Source organism: Apaloderma vittatum, unplaced genomic scaffold (genome assembly GCF_000703405.1).
Source record: "Apaloderma vittatum isolate BGI_N311 unplaced genomic scaffold, ASM70340v1 scaffold25721, whole genome shotgun sequence".
Lineage (NCBI taxonomy): Eukaryota > Metazoa > Chordata > Aves > Trogoniformes > Trogonidae > Apaloderma > Apaloderma vittatum.
In genome coordinates this window covers 254-20220 of record NW_009701145.1, presented here as the reverse complement: position 1 = coordinate 20220, position 19967 = coordinate 254, and the positions used below count along the sequence as shown (strand labels likewise).

General features: G+C 37.1%; 1 protein-coding gene across 1 annotated transcript in view; it reads right to left on the bottom strand.

The window, feature by feature from the left end:
* Nucleotides 1-19639, bottom strand: part of APC (adenomatous polyposis coli) — a gene marked incomplete at its 5' end in the record, with an annotated part of 42687 nt that extends 23048 nt beyond the window's left edge. Inside the window, 5 exons of the mRNA XM_009879056.1 lie at nt 5993-6076; nt 10776-10889; nt 12511-12619; nt 18360-18561; nt 19517-19639. Coding sequence (XP_009877358.1) covers nt 5993-6076; nt 10776-10889; nt 12511-12619; nt 18360-18561; nt 19517-19639 — 632 coding nt within the window. The remainder of the gene's footprint in view (nt 1-5992; nt 6077-10775; nt 10890-12510; nt 12620-18359; nt 18562-19516) is intronic.
* Between the last annotated feature and the right edge of the window lie 328 nt (nt 19640-19967).

Sequence of the window (19967 nt, the reverse complement as noted above, 5' to 3'; positions counted from 1 at the left end):
TTAGATGAAGTAATAACCTGAGGAAACTGGAAACAATGATGGATAACTTTTTTTAACATTTTATATTCAGCTATGGAAAATGAGTTACCCACAATACAAAAATCAAAAATATTTTCGGAGACACTGTTACTATTCTTTTAAACTTGTTCTATAATTTTAAAACTCACCATCTCTGCCATTGTGTATGAAACGACATTGCTATTGATTGCTATTGTCCCAGTCAAGATGAGGATTTGCTGTACTACGTGCTGAATACAGTGTAATGCATTATAAACTGAATCTCCGTCTCATAGGTTTTTCAGTCTTCAGTAGAGAGTAATTACAAGTTTGTCAAAATCTAGATCTAAGCCTCCAGTATAATCCTGGACAGAATTTCCCAGTCATTAGGTGACAGTAACTTTCAATCCCATGAAAAAATTAGTATTCAACCTACCCAGAGGTGAAAATACGAATTGTTTATTAGCTGGGCTCTGACCCACCGAGGGGTCATTATTCCCCACCTGAGGGAATCATACTGCACTTCTAAGAACATTCCTGAGTTTGGGGCCCTTTTTTGAGGGTGGTGATGACGGTGTGTTTATTAAAAAGCTTTGATACATCTAGAGCACAAATGCAGAGATATTTAATTCCCTGATGAGAGAAGTTTCTGCTTTTCTCAGCACTCTCCATCTCTCCTCCCATTCCCATACGTTGTTTGCTACATGCTAACGAGGGGGCTTCCCTCTCAAGCACTCAAAAAGCAGTCAACATAGCACCCAAATTAATTTATAAGGCAATCGTTAACAGTTACTAGCAGGACTCATCTAACTTTAAATGCAGTATGCACTCACAACATGCACCATTGGCTGGAGTTGAATGTCAAATCTGCAAGTTCACAGTGAAGAGTTTTAGCACTTAGCTACTCAAGTAATTTGCAGCAAGAGGCTGCTCTCTTCACACAGACCGGCACAAAGGATTTAACAATAACATAGGCAGCTGATAGTAGGTATTTATCAAAAATGGATTCTCTACATAAATATGAATATATATATATATATATTTAAGGTAAGCGCATGTGTTAATTATGCATATGCATATTATACAAAATATAAAAACCATACATATCCACACATATATATAAATGATTCAAATATATTTTGTATAGAGGTAGCATTACTGTAAATAAATTAATTTTCATCTGACACACTGTGGATTAGGTTATAAATAAAGTATAACGACTGCAAGTATGCCTCCTCTTTGCATTACCTTTTAAGACTGAACATAGGAGCTGTAGATGAAAACACATAAACTGCCAAACAAATCAGCAAAGAACTGGAGGAGGTAAAGACCAGCAGCCTCTGTAACCTCTGCAGGAGGTACAGCAGCTACAGACCGACACACAGCTCCCTGCATTAATCTGCACCAACCGTTCTGAAGAACGATGCCTGAAGAGGCACAAGCTAGGTTTACAGCCCTCTGCCATTTCAGAATTCTGGCATCACGCTACCGAAGTCACTTTTAAAGGAGTATGTTTGTTTGCTCTTGCAGCAAAATGGTGGGAGGCTGCACGTGCCTAAGACAGGGAGACGAGCCACTCCCTCCATCACGTTTGCCACTCCTTTCTAAGTGCTTCTGAAGTCAACAGCAAGCTATCACTTGTCAATTATTAATTTCGTTGTATTTACAAGTAGAAAAACAATACATCTCCACCAATTTTATGACATTTGCAGGCATAGTAGGCCTTGACAATTTTTGGTAAGACAACCAATTAAAAATAATTTTACCTAATACTTTGTCAACATGAGTTGCCAAAGCAGCCCACCGTGTATTTATTAGGACTGAAGGCTTTTCTATGCATAAACCACTGTTTTATTTCCCAAATGTTCAACTACACCATTATGTTCTCTGTACTGACAAGTGCAGATACACTATTATTTTCTAGATACCAGAAAATGTTTAATTTGCCACTACTTCATATTAAACAAAATATGCATAACAGGTATAACTAAGAAGGTAATACCGTGAACAATGCAACAAATAAAAATAAGAAATCATAGGACTGAAACAAATTTGCAACAGTCAAGTTCAAGAAAAAAGAGTCTAGTGAGTGAAATCCTTGAGAGAACCCCCATCCATCACAATTTATACAGTTTAAAGCCTGCCGAGCAAAAACTCTGTGGAGAATGAATTACGTTCTAGCTACAGCATCACTGCCCAAATGAAGTAATTCACATATTTCAAATACTGTGAAAGAAAGCTCTGTAGCACTATAACAAACTGAAAACCCCATATTAAATACTTTCCAAGAATTTGCTATTTGCTTTTAAAAAATTTCAGATTTGTACCTGACAGCCTGGCTATCCCCTTTGGAGGGGTCTAACTCTACAGTGGATTTTAAACCTTCTTACAAAAATCTTGCAAAATAACTAACAGAAGACTTATGAAATTTTAAGGTACCATCACTTGCAGGTAAATTACTTCAACTTTTTCTAGTAGCATTTACAAGACTTAGTGATTTGCCAAACTTTAAAAATGTGCTAAATGTGAACCAAAGTTTTCTCTCTTCATTAATTTCCAAAAGCTATTTTAACAGTGCAGTATTACATTCAGTATTATTCTACAAGATATATTGCACTTGGATTCCACAGTGACTGCCATGACCACAGTGGCCAACTCTATCAGTACTCAAGCCATGAGATTTATTATTGTCATTGCTAAATCTTTATGAACACAAGGACCACACTCAATTTGGGTATCACTAGATCAGGCACAGCATAAAAATATAATAAATGCCTCATGTTTGTATTTTTCAGCTTTGCGGACTCTGCAGTTTGACTGCTACTACTTTCCCTCTTGCCACCAGGCAATGATAGAATTAGCTGCAGCTGTTTTCTACAGGAAATTTCCTGTGGAAATTATCAACAAACACTACAAAGTATTCATAAGTGTGTAGTGACTGTCTGCTTTACCACAAGTACCCTGATAACTCTGTCCTAAAATATATAACTACACAACTAGCTATTCAGACACTTCACAGGTAAGACACACTACAATAAAATTTCAATATACTAGAATTTCAGTATATTCAGCAGCCAAATATTCTTGGTGAAAAGAGTGAAGAACTAAGATTAAAACTTCTTTAATTCTGTAGTTGCATCTCAATACCCTTGAGTCCTTGCGCTCACATGAGTCCAAAATACAGTGTTGTGGGTTTTTTAACCAGAGTTAAGAGAAAAACATTCTGGGGACAGGATCTGTTTGACTAAATGGGAAAAAAATATCTGTTGAGAGGCTGGCCAACCATGTAGGGAGAGCTTTTAATTATCAGTGATGGAGGACAGAGTGATTCCTCAACAAGCAAGTCAAGAAGCTGGGGATGGGGCAGGCAAGGCAGGGGTCATGGCTGATGGGAACACAAGGGCAATCCACACAACCGAAATGAAGTGGAAACCCCTTGAGAAGAGGCACATAAGGAAGGAGGTGCAGCAGAAGAGCCTTGTGGGGAAAGCTCTAACACCTGTGCTGGGCAATGGGCACATTTGGGTGCCTCTCTGGCATACTTCTTCACTAACGCACACTGATGTGTATGCAGTCAGGAGGTTTCGACCTCACTGGGATCATGGAGACATGGTGGGATCACTCGTGTGACTGGAAGGCTACAATTAAGGAATACAGGCATTTTAGGAAGGACAGTCTGGGAAGGTTCTGGAGACCTTATCACTCTCTACAACTACCTAAAAGGAAGTTGTAGTGACGTGGGGGTTGGTCTCTTTTCAAAGTAACCAGCAGTAAGACAAGAGGAAAGGGCCTCAAGTTGTACTAGGCAAGGTTTAGACTGGGTATTAGGAAAAACTTCTTCACTGAAAGGGTTGTTAAGCACTGGAACATGCTGCCCAAGGAAGTGGTTGAGTCACCACCCCTGGAGCTATTTAAAAGACTTGTAGATGTGGTGCTGAGGGATATGGTTTAGTGGAGGACTTGGCAGTGTTAATTTAACAGTTGTCCTTGATGATATTAAAGATCTTTTCCAGCCTAAATGACGTTTCATTAAAGACCTGGATGCTGAGATACACTGCATCCTCATCAAGTTTGCAGATGACAGAAATCGGGGAGGAGAAGCTGATACAACATATGGGTCAATCACCTCTCAGAGGGAGAGGGACCTGGACGGGCTGGAGAAACGGGCGGACAGGAACCTCATGCAGTTCCACAAAGGGAAGAGTAAAGTCCTGCACATGGGGAGGACCAACAACCTCAGGCACCAGCATGTGCAGGGGGATGCCCAGCTGGAAAGCAGCTTTGTCAAAAAGAGACCTGGAGGTCCTGGTGGACAACCTGAACATGCTAGCAATGGACCCTTGTGACAAAAAGTTCAACAGTATCCTGGGCTGCATTAAGAAATGTGTTGCCAGCAGGTTGGGGGAGATCACCCTTTCTCTCTACTCAGCTGGTAAAGCTCCATCTGGAGTGTTGTGTCCTGTTCCAGCCTCCTCCTTAACGGAGCAAGTCTTGTGTACGGCCTCAATGGTTCAGCCTAGAGAAGAGAAGGCTCAGAGGGGATCTCGTCAATGTGCATAAACACCTGAATTGGCCAATATGTCAAAAGACGAGGCAACTTTGATTATACATACATGCTACTGTCTGCTTCACTTATAGAAACAGATTTTCCCCAAAAGCCTGGAATTACAAAGCGATTGTTTTTCAAAATGGAAAAATACACATCCCTTAGTAATCCAAATGCTGCTCTGAGATTTCACAGTAGTTATTTTGGGTGAAGCCAAACCATAAAAAATTTAAGTCCAACATACAATTTATATTTACTGACACAAGAAATAGAGTTGACCTGGTAAGTAAATTTCCACTATGAGAGCAGTTTTTGCTAATGGCAATTACTACTATGGACTTTGTAATTTACAGGAAACGTTATCTTGTATTTCTTAATATAGAAACCAATACTTAAAACACTAAAAATATACCAGGCTTCAATAATGAAGTCTGACAGAAGCTGTATTCACCCTTTTTTAAATCTTACCTCTCTGAAAAGATAAGCAAACTATGAAGGCTTGTATTAGAAATTTTATGACCAGCAGAGGAAGAGAGCACTCAGCAGTGGTGAGGCTGCACCCTGAGTATTGTGTTCAGTTTTGGTCACCTCAGTACAAGAGAGATATCGAGGTGTTGGAGCGAGTGCAGAGGAGGGCAACAAAGCTGGTGAAGGGCCTGGAGAACAGACCTTATGAGGAGCGATTGAGGGAGCTGAGTCTGTTCAGTTTGACGAAGAGGAGGCTGAGGGGGGATCTCATCATGCTCTACAATTACTTGAAAGGACATTGTAGAGAGGTTGGTGCTGGTCTCTTCTCACAGGTGATTAGGGACAGAACCAGGGGGAATGGTGTCAAGTTGCAACAGGGCAAGTTTAGGTTGGACATTAGGAAGAAATTCTTCACAGAAAGAGTGGTCAGACACTGGAATAGACTGCCTAGGGAGGTAGCTGAGTCGCCACCCCTGGATGTGTTCAAGTGTGGCTTAGATGCGGTGTTGGGTGATTTGGTTTAGGGGTGAACTTGTAGTGTAGGGTCAATGGTTGGACTTGATGATCCCAAGGGTCTTTTCCAACCGGAACTGCTGTATGATTCTATGAGGTGCTCATCAGAGACTCATATGCAGAAAGACATGTACAACTGATTGTTACACTTATTTGTTAAAACTAATAGTCAGCCTTAAGAATACCTTGCATTTCAGCATTTTACTGAAATTTCAAGTTAAACTTTTAACTGATATATCATTAGTGACTAAAGTTTAATAGTAGCATGAAGACTAATCCAAGTATTCCACCCTCAGTTCAGTGGAAAGAGAGCAAGCAAGGAACAGCCTACATACAGTGACTAGTTAGTTAACCATGACACCACTAGTGGATGGAAACAACTCTGCTTACCATTTCATTAAAATTTGGGGGTTTTTTAGAAAAATATACATATCATAATCAAAAGAAGGTAAGTAATTGCTCACTAACCTCTGCTTCAGCCGCTTGTGATTGCAGGAGCTGTCGTATACGAAGAATGTCCTTCTCTATTTGTTGAATTCTCGCCACCCTTGCCTGAAATGAACACATTTTTGCGTTTGAGTTTGTTCAAAAACTCCTTTTACTTACTGTATAAAATAACAGTATGAAGAGTTCTTTATAAACACAGCTGACTACAAACACAACTACTTAATTCATGTCGTAATTCAAGCGTTCTTCATAATAAAACATTGGCATGATCGCAATCATTCCAATCATAGTGAGTAGTTGTTTTTTTTATAAAACTGATACTCATTTGGATATAGTAGGTCATCACACAGTACACATTCAGGTGTAAAAAATGAGCCAGTTAAGTTGCACAGTTTTCCTGTTTCTGAAACTGATATTTTGTGCAGATCTTCAACAAACTATTTGAATTTCATCTCAAATGTTAGAATTCTACTTGCCTTACAGAGATTTGAGAGCAATTTGTACATGCAAAGTGTCCTGAAGGTATGAAAAGTTGAATGACTTCTACTGCACTCAGTTACTAAAATGATTTGGGAGTTTTGTTTATGCACAGCCTCTGAATACTTTCTGCTCCTACAAATCTCAAAGAATTTAACAGGCTAAGTATGAGGAAAACTACATACTGCTTCCTTCATTTGTCTGGGATTTTATAGAGATTTTTATAGAATCAAGAGTCTTTTACAGCCATACTGCTACTCATTTCCCACTGCAACCATTCTGTGGTGAGTAATGGGAATGTTAAAAAACCCAAACGTTACGGGATAGACATACTCTACACAAGTTGTACTGTGAAGCACAGGATGTATTACGATTCTGTGAAAGAGTAAGTATATAAAGTTACATATCCCTGCATGAGCTTGGCAATTTAATGAACTGACATTATTTGCTTTTAAAAGTGGGAGCAAAATAGTTAGCCCAACAATAAGAGAATATGAACGCAAAACTGAACTGATTAAACAGTACTTTTCTGTGTGATGGATAGCTTATTAAAATGGACACACAGCTGAAAGAAAAATCCTGCTTCTTTTACCTAATAAACACAATGCTATACTGAAAAGCTGTGTTTATCTAGAGGACACTGCAACGATCAACATTAAACCAATCTTACTTGATATGTTTATAACGTGAAAATGAAACTAAAATGAACTTTTATAAAATAGAAACACAATGTTATCTAGAAATTATGGAGATATAGTAAAAAATATAATCACGAAGTAGAACCAACTTCTGAAACATGTATCATAAACAGATATAGGAAAAGCATTATCAACATCAACATTTAGTAAAGATGCAAAGCTATGAATTTTAGACTGTAAATTTGATTTGAATTTGTAAAGAAAAGCATCAGAAAAAATGCCAATAAAAATTTAAAAGCTGCACACACAGAAGCTTTGGCACAACATGAGACAAACAGATAATTCATCCCCCCTTTGTCCTTGGATCAAGAAATGCTTAAGTATTAGAAAGATAAAAAAAATACATTCCTGTAAATAACTGTGCATTGGTGACATGATGCATCATTCACAGAACACATTTCTCACTGTCTCTAAGAATGACTTGAATTTCCCCTAAATTTTCTTTCTGTGTAGCCAGACATATATTCCGTACAGGGCATCAAGAGAATCTGAGTATCTATATATATGTACCTAAACATGGGGAAATATTAAAAAAATTAAATAGTGCGCAATTTGACAAGTATCACTGACAGAGTACTCAAAGGGGAAAGGAATTCAATCCATCCATCCCAATTTTAGTCCAAATACTTAAACATCAGACCAGTCTTCTTTGCTGCTAATTCATTATTTGTATTACAGAGAAATTGAGGAGTTCCATTAACATGGAGCGTATTTTGTAACAAACACTGTAAAAGCAGAAAAATGAATGCATTTCTTGCCACAAAAGGGTGCAGCCTAACGACAAACACGCAAAACCAGAGGTATGCAATGGAACGAACACAAGGAATGGTTTTGAATTTAGAATCTATATAAGAAACATCACCTTTTATTCCCATTTGTTCATAGTATACTCCCATTCATTCTTTTATTTACTCCTCACCTTTCTTAACATAAAATTGCCAGATAAAGTAATTTAACATTTAAGGTTAAAATTATTGGATTTCACTGTTCAAGTAAGACTACTAATAAAGTAAATTCTGTGATATTCATAGTGATAGAAAAACAGTCATTTTTTAGAAAATATAGTTTTGTTTTTAAAAAGTTTGATTTTTTTCCCCCCAAATAAAGATACATAATAGATGCAACTATTAATGGATTGGTCTACATTTACAAACAAGACCACTGTATTAATCTAACAGTGCTTCATCTGTGCAAGACTCCAGAATCCAAATTTTCTTGTATCTTTACGGGTCTGCTGTTCTGGCAAACTTTTAAAGAACTCAGGATAAATTCTTGTGAGTGATTATTTCTTGTAAGATTTTAAGATATTATAAACCTAAAAAAAGATTTTTCTTTTTCAGGTATGAAGGAAAAAAATTTCTTTGTGAACATGATTTAAGTCTTGAAATTACAATTGTTATTTTTGTATTTTACAAAATTAACTTTCCTACTACTTACTACCAAGGATACAAGCTACAACATTTGAGTAATCAAAATAGAACATGGGTCTTGTTTTTTCAAGTAAGAATTACCCACATGAAATTATAAATTTCAGAGAATAGTACAAGTTAGTGTAAACAATTCAACAAGCTAAAATAAATTGCTAATGGTCTTCTAACATATCTTTCTGAATAACTGCTGGACGTACTTGTACACTATCTTCAGAGATGGCCATTACTTTAAGGTCCATGAGAAAGGGTGGCTAGTGCATCATCAATTACTTGGGCAGCAGCAGGTTATAAGCACTCTCACAGAACCATCTTGGGGATTCTTAATAGAGAGATGTCTGCAACGCCAGCTTTGATACAGCTGAACCATTCTCTCCCTTCAATTTACATCTTGCTCTGTATTACGTGTCATAATCAGTTAGGGTGAAAAGAACATACAGAGCAGAAAGTTGAAAAACTAGCAAGTTCACTATACTTATCAAATATGAATGTTACAGTTTGCACATTCAAAAATCACAGTGAAATAATCCAGAATTTGTTTTTATGTATCTGTACACTAATGAAATTCTACACAGTTGGTAAAATGAAACCAAGGACAATTACCAGTGAATTCACAAGAGGCACATGCAGAAGCAGTTACCTCCTATTTTATAACCTGTATATAACCACAATAGACACTGTCATTCCTGTAAGTATGCAAGTGTTACACACAGAGAGAGTTCAACGGTTGTGATAAACCCCGGGCAAACATTAATTCGGAAAACCATATATATATATATCTCTCTCTCTCTCTCTCTCTATATATATATATATATTTCAACATCATCTTGGCAGCATTTTTCCACCACAAAAATTAAAAAAGGATCAAACAGGGAAGAAGTGATGTAACCAAAGTCAAATTGTTTCTCTGAAAAATGTAATCTATCCTCTGCCTGAGTGCATTTAGAATTTTACCAGCAGCCTACTCTACCTGTTCAGTATAATTCACCTTACCGAGAGTAACAGCTCGTTAGCAGCAAGAGACCTTTCCCTGAAGTTGTAGTGTCAATGCTGCAACCCCTTCTACTGCAACAGGGCAAATGAGACACCTGCAGACAATCCTGAGTCCACTCTGCCTTCACTCAGGACTGGCTAACACGAGTGCCATAGCCAAATTCATGCAGGACATCACCACTGCTGATAAACCTCAGTAAGAGAGCCATACAGCTTCCCAGTCAGAGCCAGTTACTATCCAGGCAGATTAAACCCGAGTCTGAGTACATCTATGTGAACAAATCCCTGCGCAGCCTTCATGTACATATGGCTGAAAACCGCAGGACATCTGCTTTGCTAAATGCTTATAATCATACAAATGTTCTGAGAAGTCCTACTAAATTACTCACTTTAAAGTAATTTTTCTAACACAATTAACTTTTCTAACAAAATTAATCAGGAATGTTTCTTTTGTAGCACAACTCTGTATTAAGTAAACCTAGCAAGAAAAAGAGACTATTTTTATTGAAAGGACTTATTTTTGTAACATTCACAAAAAGAACACCCAGATTATTTTATCAAGCTGCTTATTTAACATCTCTGGAAATAAATGATAATAAAGAATGCAAATTGTTGCTCTAATACAATGGCAGAATAGTTTTTATAACCAGAAAGGAACTGATTATTTCACTTACAGGTTCCACACAATTACTCTCTGAGTTATACTTCCAAATGATTTGCAGACAGATTTGCATGTCCTCACGTGAACTACCTTTTACTTGAATACCATGTTTTCAAAGGTTATTCCTTGATACATGGTTTCTGGCCAAGGAGACTTAACAACAGTAACTGGACTTTATTCTAAACTTGAAAGCACGAAAAATCCACAGCAGGAGAAATGGAAAATAAAGCAGTTGCAGATACATGTTTGTTTGAAGTTAAAATGATAAATTTAAAGCAAATAATCATAAAAAATACTTTCTTCTGAAGAAATTGTCTACTTCTGCCTACTAACAAGTCTTTTAAACAGAGGAGGTTACTTTTTGCTGAGTAGTTATTTCCTATGTTCTGATTCCTATTTTTTGTATTTAAAAGGTTAATTAAATGCTCGAAGGTATAGCTTATATTTATGTATCTTTAAATACAGTTTAAAGACACAACTACCAATAATTTAATAAAAATGCAGGAAAACATTTTCCATTCCTTCTAAAAACAAAAACCAAATTATACCTGTGCTCGCTTCTCCATGTCCTGGCAAGTACCTAGCTGTTCTTCCATTGCTGCTCTGATTTGCCTTGCCTCATACTCCAGCTGCCTTCTGGTCATATCTGTTTGCAAGGAGAACTGAAATTGGAGTAGAGATAAGGCATTTTAGTAAATAACCTTTACATAAACCATGTATTTCTCTGAGCAAAAGCAGAACAACTACTTTTCCACACCAAACTTGATGAACAAATACAATAATAGATCCTTAAAATACAATTGCATTATTAAAGAACAAGAACATATAAAGTTTTTCAACCAACAGACAACCTGCAAGTTTTGTCAAATGATTACATATAACAGATAAAGTCCAAGGCAGTATAATTCACTACAAGCCTGGAAGATCTCGCTACTAATGTATGTCAGCATACCAACGAAATCATTATGTATGCCATCTGAATCAGTACTTTGAAAAATATTCAGAGATACCAAACTACTGCATGTAGTGATGGTATTCATACTACTGCTACCTACCCTATTTTTAACCATCCTGTGAAAGAAGGACAGTGTTCAGTTCAGGTACAACAGTACAGCTTAAGGGAAGATAGTCCAACTGACAGACTTTTGAAAGGCAGGAGCAAAGTGCTTAACTGGTTTTTGACAATTATTCAGTTTGCAAATAAACGAGTCTTCCTCCCAGAAGTCATCAAGGTCAATTCAGAGAGTCAAAAAGAAACAATAATCTACAAATCTGAGAAAAGCTATTAAAACCAAATGGGGTCTATCATTCTGTTGTGGCTGCAGTAAACAGTACTGGATATAAATTACCATAAAAAACATTTAGTGTAGATATTAAGTAAGACATTCTAATCATAAGAACAGCTATGTTAATTCATTACTTATGAAATGGGGGAGACAACCTTAAAACCTACAATAGAGTAACTGAGACAGAGCTGACAGTGCCCTTAGGAACAGGTTGTACTTCCTTCAGATTCTTTTCAGACCCTCTCCCCCTGCTTCTGTGATCTGTTAAGTTCTGCCATGACTCAATGTTAACATGACTTGCTGAAGTCCAGCTGTTTCACCCTAGTCATGGATGTGCTTCCACTGTCTGTCTCCATTTCCAGGAGGCTGAGCGGGTATGAATCTGTGAAGACGAGCAACCAGGTCTTCCGAACGCTGTATGTGTGAATGAATGCAGTGCAAATATTCCCACCTGCTGGAGTCTGACAACAGGAATACTTGTGTTATCTGGGATACTAGACATCTTCATTATCCCAGGTGATGACGACTTGACTATAAATAGTTTGGACATGCCGAGGTAAAAGCTTGAAGCATAGGCTTCAATACTTGCATAGGCTATAGCATGACTTGCTGTTATGAATTAAGAGCTCCTGTGTAAACTGTCTCTTGAGCTCATATTGCTCTCAAAACTAAAAGAATCCACAAACAGAACAGAAAAAGAAAAGACCTTTGGAGGACAGAGTTAAAGCAGCAGCGTACTGACATGTAATTAATTTGTCGTAATGACTTTTCAGTGCTACTCTCTATTGCTGGCATTTATACTGATAGATATGAATTTTAACGGGTAAAATTACATAGGAAAAATGCATTATTTGGGGTAAATTAGCTCTACATAGTGAAAAAAATGTTTTAAATTAAAATGATAGTAGATAACGCCACCAAATTAAAAAAATATACGCAGCATCTAATCAGAGATCATAGCATCAGATACATGACCAAGCATACTGAAGATACATACATTTTCAGTAAGGGGGAGACTATCAATCCTTTTAGTTAGGTTCTGAAGCTGGGCATAATACCAGTCCTTTTCTTTTTCTTCCTTCTCAAGCTCCGCAAGCAAAAGAGACCTATTGAAAACAGAAGCAGTTAAATGTTTCACTATTAAGACCTCATTACTATAGATAGGTACAGAAATAGGCATTGACATGCATAAAAAAAAAAAGGGTTAAATGAGAGACAAAGTTTAAAGAGGGTACTAAGACAACATTGGAGAAGCTGAGTGCAGTTCTCTGGCTCCGGTCAAACAAACTATCCACCCCTCTGCTCTAAGCAAGTCGCTAGCTTCTTGTGTATCAGATCAACACCCTTAAAAAAAGAAAATACCTACATATCTATACAAAATCACTTTGAAATCTAAAGCTAAGAGGCCTGTTGTGAAAGAAAAAAAAACAATTATTAGTCATGTGTTGACTTGTATCCTGCTTCTTTTAGACAACATGCTTTGTATGATGCATCAACCTAGATTTAAGAAAAGGCCTGGATGTTACAGGAGCATATGCATTCCCGAATCACACTACTGAATTAAAATAACCACATCCACTTTTGCAGGGTCTCGTTATTAATTGCGTCATCCATTCCAAAATTGTGTGTAAAGCTCATAAAATCAAACTATTTCTACAAGTATTAAAAATACTTTAACAGTATTTTCCATCAAATGTTATAGGCAGGGGACATTTACAGCTGTTTTAAAACATTTTAAATGTGCATCAGAAGCATACTGTGTACCTAAGTAGTATATGAGAAACATAAGAAGATTAATAGATGCAGACTACTAGGAAAAAAATCTGTTAGAAATTTTACATCCTATTTTATAAATACTTCATGAACTACATTTAAACAGTTGTGAATGCTAGCAATGTAGTTATGTAGCATTCATTGTTACAACACTTTTCGACACATGTTTTAAAAATTTCAAGCAAAACCTGGCTAGTAGGAATATACAGAAAAGTCACTCTTGATTTTGTAGTGCTTTTTTTTAAAAAACCAAACAACTCACAAGTTTATTAGTTTCTTATGATTGCTTTCTGTGAGCAGTCCTCTTCCTTCTGACATTTTAGTGTTGCTCATTAACATTAATGGAAATGCTAAAATCAACACTTAGCCAGAAGGCAGAAAGCTGCATATAGGTTTGCCCAGTATTATTTCTCATTCCTTAACTTCTTTCATCCCCTAAATCTCCCTAAACTTAGGTTCTGGCCTTTCTGATCAAGAGCTATGGGAACCTTTATAAAGCACACAAACACATTATAGATAATTACCTTAAGTCATTAAGGAACAAAACCAGCACACAACAAAATACAATTTTCCCCTGAATACATTGATAACGCATCCCATCACGATTTGAGATGGAGATAATCAAACTTCTGCATGATGGAGTTTCATGGAGAAAAAATAATTAACCCCCCCATATTTTAAAGGATCTGTTTGACAGGATCTGTTTGACATAGTTTCTGCTTAAAAATGTTCCAGACTGGTTTTGATGACTTAACATTTATATTCCATACCCAATGCAAGTGACCCAACCAGTGTTCAAGCGGAAAACTAAAACTACCAGGATCCCTCACTTCAGCTGCAGACTGAAAAACTACTACTGGGTAACTTTTACATCGGATAGGTTTACAGTCAAAATCAGTGAAATGAAGCAGCAAACAATTATCATACTGTCGCAAGTAACTGCAGTAAGATTAAAGAAAATCTTCAGCCATTAAGACAGAGCTGACAGGAATTCCTTAAGTCGTTCAGACAGACTGAAGGAAAAGCTAATAGGTGGTGCTCAGGGAAAGCCTATAAGGAAAATCACTTCCTATAAGGAAAAGCATTCTCTGTGGTTTCCCTTTTCACCACCTTGGGTGCCCATGCACTAGTTGTGTCCAGGTTGTGAAATCAAATTTGCAAAAGCGTTAATTAATGCAATGCTTATAAGAAGTATTTTTACCACAAGAGGATTTGTAAATGTGAAAGGACTGACTAATTCTTCCCCTGGATGTCAAAGAACTGGCAGCAGAAACCAGAGGGATTACTTTCAGCTAAGTGAACATGTGATTAAGTTCATGTTGTAAAATGTAGGGTATTCAGTTTGTGAGACACTGTGTCACTCAATCTGTTTTGACATGCACAATGGATGCTTGAAGCAAGTAAAGAGCTTAGGAGCCATCAGTGCTCCGTAAACAACATAGTGTGTGACCTGAGGGTGACTCCTTTTATTTTATAGTGTCACTTTTGCTTCTCAGTAATGCTTTATTTGTGACTACTAGTAGTTTGGTATCACTGTGCCTTGAAAACTCAGGTTTTAGCAGTGTTTGATGTCCCTCTGCACAAAGTCTGAAGGCCTGGCAAAACTGCAGCAGGTTGCACTTCAATTTCCTTGAAAATAAGCAGCAAGTCTCTGCAGATGTTTTTGTAAGCTGCTCCTCGCGCTTACATTACTATCAGATACTGCACCAACCAGAAGTATAGCTCCTGCTCAGCCTTCTGGAACTTCCTGAGGTTAGAAGAGCATCTGAAGTGGAAGAGCTGTTACTGATCATGGAAAATCACTGATGGAAAACCCCAGTGCTGTTATGCCATCTTTTTATACCCCCAAATTGTTTACATCAGGACTTACACAGAAAAAATTATTTCTCTGTCCTACACTGTCAAGTTCAGCGAAAACACAGCAAGGCAAATGAAGTAATACACTTTTGGAACTTCGCACTGTTGGTATGCATGAATAAAAAATTTCCAGTCTGAACTGTACTCCTGAAGGATAGGTATTTCAAAAGACTAATGTTTTATTTTTGAAGCTCTCAACAATACATGAAAGTGAATGCATGCAAAGAACCAGTTTCTTCTTTTGGAAATACTTTCTGCATAATTATATTAATGTTATTCCCAGCTAAATGGGAGAAGTGAAACAAATTATATGTTACTCTACTGGCACCATATAAATGGCAATTATAATCAATACTTTCACTTTAGATGGGTAATAAGATAAAATCTTGAAAACGAAACACGGATTACAGATGTTGTAAAGATTTAACTAAGTCGTACAGTCAGCCAAAGGCAGATAAGAGTAAGGGGAGAAAGAAGTCTTGAGACAGAGAAAATGCTCAAAATCAAGAAAAAAAGGGGTGGCAGAAACCAGAAGGGATAAACAAGGCATAAAAACATTTTAATAACAATTCATCGTAGGACTCTCATCTTTAATGGGCAATTAAATTTACAAAGTAGAGAATATTAAATTAGTCATTTTGCAAAAGGTAAATCAAAGCAAAAAGTAACCTGCAGTGTAGTCTGAAAAGTTTTGTTGATGATGCCAGTGTCTTACCAAATACATTTGGTAATAACCAGAGAGAAGGCAGGAGATATTTAATGAATACTGTATTCTAAATTAGCAACTGAAAAAACACAAACCTCCCACTTTTTTTCTCTTTTCCTTTTTTCACTTTGAAATCAGAAGAGAGCTAAGCAAATGAGAAACAGGCAGACAATTTCGTATTCATCCTGGTGATTAATTTCCTTTCCCTCAGAAGATCACTTCCAACCAAACTAAATAATTTTTTTCAATATAAATGTATTTTTATCAATTTTTTCTTGTTTCTTGTTCACATTAACAAACATCTAGTAAATTACTTTATTAATAAACACGTCAAGAATTTGCCAAGTTCACACACACTTAATACATCATTCGGTCCTCGACCAAATAGTGTTGCCCACGAGCAGTGTATACTGTGCCCATGTGTTAAGGTACTGAGTGGAAATGTTCCCCTGTTGCAGGTTTCCAAAAATTGTTATTTTTTTTCTAAATAATTTTAATATTTTGAAGTCTGTCAATTTTCATGAGCTCTCTGAAAGTCTGTTTAAATGCCAAAAAAAAATCTACTTGCAAGTAACATGTATTTATACAAATGCTTAGGAACACATAAACTTATTATGTCATACAGGTTCAGAGACAAAGCATGGGAAAACAAGTGCTAATTTTCTTTCAGAAATTATAATAATTTCAGATGCATGGTCCTACACTCCCACTCCAAGTTCTGATTCATTTGGCTACCCAGCATCCACATCAATGCCCTACACATTCCTACATGTCTCCTGAAACAGCATAAAGAACAGGACAGTTGGGATTATCCATTGTTTCAATAATAATGAAGCCAGATGTGATCTGGTATTGCCTCTAGAGATCATCTTCTCCCTAACACAAATCTTTACTCCATCAGCTGTGACAGTAACCCTGCCTAAACTCATCCGAAATTAAAATATCCTTATCCTTTTTTTCCAGTGTTATTTGCAATGAGGACCAGGAAATATCCAAAGAACTATCACCTCACAATTCATGAGAGTGGGAAAGGATCACAGATCATAAATCAGATATTCTGATCACCTTAAGAACTGTAGCTGCTATAAATTAATACTCCTTGTTTCAAGTGATCTAGTGTTCACTTGTATCGTAACAGAAAGTCCTAACTGCAGTTAAAGATTTTAGTATTACATGTGGTAAAACACAGCACTGGAAGAATACGAACAACTATGTTCTTTCGTTAAGAAGGAAAACAACAGACATATTAGATTCTTGAAGACCGGGACGAGTAGGCAGGAAGATATTCCTTAATTCCTAAATATTCTTATACAGTTCTTCAGGTATCCAGATTTTAAGCAATGTAGTAAATACGATTAACGGATCCTGACTAGGAAAACGAAAAAAAATAGAATGGCTGCTAGAAGAGGGTCAGTACAGATCCATGGGAAGTGACTTTCATTCTACTTATAGGACTGAAAGGGAGCTAGACATAGCACCCTGAAGGAAAAGTGCACCCCTTTCAGCTCTTGGCTGCAAACATTTTACCGAACACCAGGAAAGGCCTTTTATAGCAGGGCTTCTGAAGAGCTGCCCACAAACCACTTATTACCCACCAAACTTTTGTATTATAACTCCAAAGTGATTTTTTTTTGCTTGTTAATGACTATGAGGCAAAAAATACTGTGTTGTTTATTTGGGTTTGCAGTCCCCAGCCTGACATTCTATTTATTAAGTAGCTGTCAATGATCAAATCCCTAGAAAACCCTGTCTTACAAATAGGCCTCTGAAAACATGGGATTTCAGCCAGGTTCATTTTAAGATATGAAGATGTCTTCAGTGGAAACAGCTGCATGTCTCATCCTTTGAATTTCCTTTGTAAGTGACTGATAAAGTGCTATAAAATTGTATGATGACCTGAACGTATGTTCTTCCTATTAAATAGATACCACTATTTTCCAAGAGAAGAAATTCCATGATTTTGTCAACACAAAACATCAGATGGAAACAATATCCTAAAGATAAGTATTTTTGTTTAGTTGACATTTTTGCTGAGAGAGCAGAATTACTAGGTAAATGTCAGCTGACAGTAAATAACTGATCAACCAGCTATGGTAGCTATAACCATCTGCAGAAAATAGGAGATTGCAGTCCCACATTGTTAAAATTTCGACACTTATCAACAGTGGTGAGGAGATATGGAGGTGTATGGGATGCTATCATGCCATACATCCCCACTCCTAAATATATTTCAGATGCTGACAATATAAAACAATCTTCAGCCAACAAGGACTAACAATGAAATGCATGTATAAAGAAGCAGTAGCAACTGTGTGATGTGTCTTAAGATTTTTATATTTTTTCCTGAGTGCATCTAAATATACTGTAGATTTCTAGTTTCCTTACCTGTTAAGATGAATATACAAGTGATCAAAACCATATGCACGTATTGGAATACCAGATGGGTCACTAAACTTTCATGTTAAAATTAGAAGTCGGTCCATACTGGATGAGTACACAAAGAAATTTACCTCTCTTTTTCTAGCTCTTCTAAATAACCAGTGCTTTCTCTGCTTCCATTCATAAATCCTCTTCTTGGAAACGATCCCATAGGAACCGGACTGCACTCTCCTGAACGGCTTGACACAGACCCTTCCCGGCTCCCATATGAACGCACAGACACCTTTGGCCTTAACTTGACTCCAGGGAAATTGGTACTTTCCAAGTTCAGTTCTGGATAATGAAGAGCAAATATTTTCAAAGTTAAAGCTCAGCAGCACAAACTTAAAATTTCTATCTCAGTTTCTTACTTCCTGAACAAATCCATGATTTTTTGGTGATGGCATTTTGCACGGAAATCCATAGAAGAACCTGATGTGAATAAAACCAGTATTAATGGTACAGCTGGCGAATACTTGTCATCTGAGCTGACGGCCAAAATGCAATCCTGACAACCAGAACAGTATCCCCATAGCAGCCTGCCTGCCTGCCTGCCTCCTTCCCAGACGACTTAAGAAATGGGCTGAATTTTGGATAAATGTCATATGAATAGTTCTTGTGGCCCACTTCCTAACAGCTTCTCTCTTGGAGAGCCTGCAGATGCTCCACTGTCACATAAACGACGACAACTCTGTTTACCACAGGGCCCGTGAATGACGACAACCTCTATGATATTTCTGGTTCAGTGGTAAAGATAATGGATGTATACAGGGAGTCAGTGGTCTGGGCTTGCTTTCCACATCCCATATAATGGGATGGTGCGCATTCCAGCACATGCGCCAGGGAAGGGGACATCAATTTGCAGCACAACAAATAACAGTTCCAGTAAGATGACACGGAGAGGGTAGGGCACAGAACAAGTTTAGAAAACTGGGGGAAACCAATCCACCATCAACTTAAACAAATACATTTTTTTCTGAAGAACTGAATGAAATGAAAGTTTTATCAAAAGAATTTCATAAGAAGCCCTAAGGTAACAGTAGCAAAACCATAAAAGCAGCACAGGAACTTTTTTTTTTTCCTGAGAACATGTCTTAAAATGCTTAGTAAAAATAACAGCCACTGAGACTATGCCTGACCATCACAGTGAACACTGGAAAGAAGATGCAGCTGGGTTGGAAAATTTTGTCCCAAAGAAAAAACAACTAAGAAACAAAGGAACCTACTTAAAATATAATTCTGTCTCTACCTTTAAGTCGTTCCAGTAAGTCAATTTGTCCAGAAGACGCCATTGCCTCATCTTCAATACTTCCTTGCAACTGTTTCAGCACCTCCTGTAAGAAATTAAGTTTAATTAGGAAATACTTATGAACTACAAGGTAAATACATCTTATCCTGCCCGAGTGCACATTCAGCTAACAGCTACCAAGACACTGATGTAAACTGTATTTCATGCAAACAGTGATCAAGTCATAACTTTAATTACCATCAAATATATTCTACAGTATTTCCGCAAGCACTGCCACGATGTGAAGTATATCCTGAATAACTTATCCACTTTGGTAGTCCAATCTACTGGCTTATATAAAAGTTCTTCTCAAAGCATATACCAGTTATCTCAAATTTACAGATGGAGAAATGGAAGCACAGAGAAATTACTTAAGCTTCTCCCCATCTGTGTATCTACAGTTAGTCTTGAA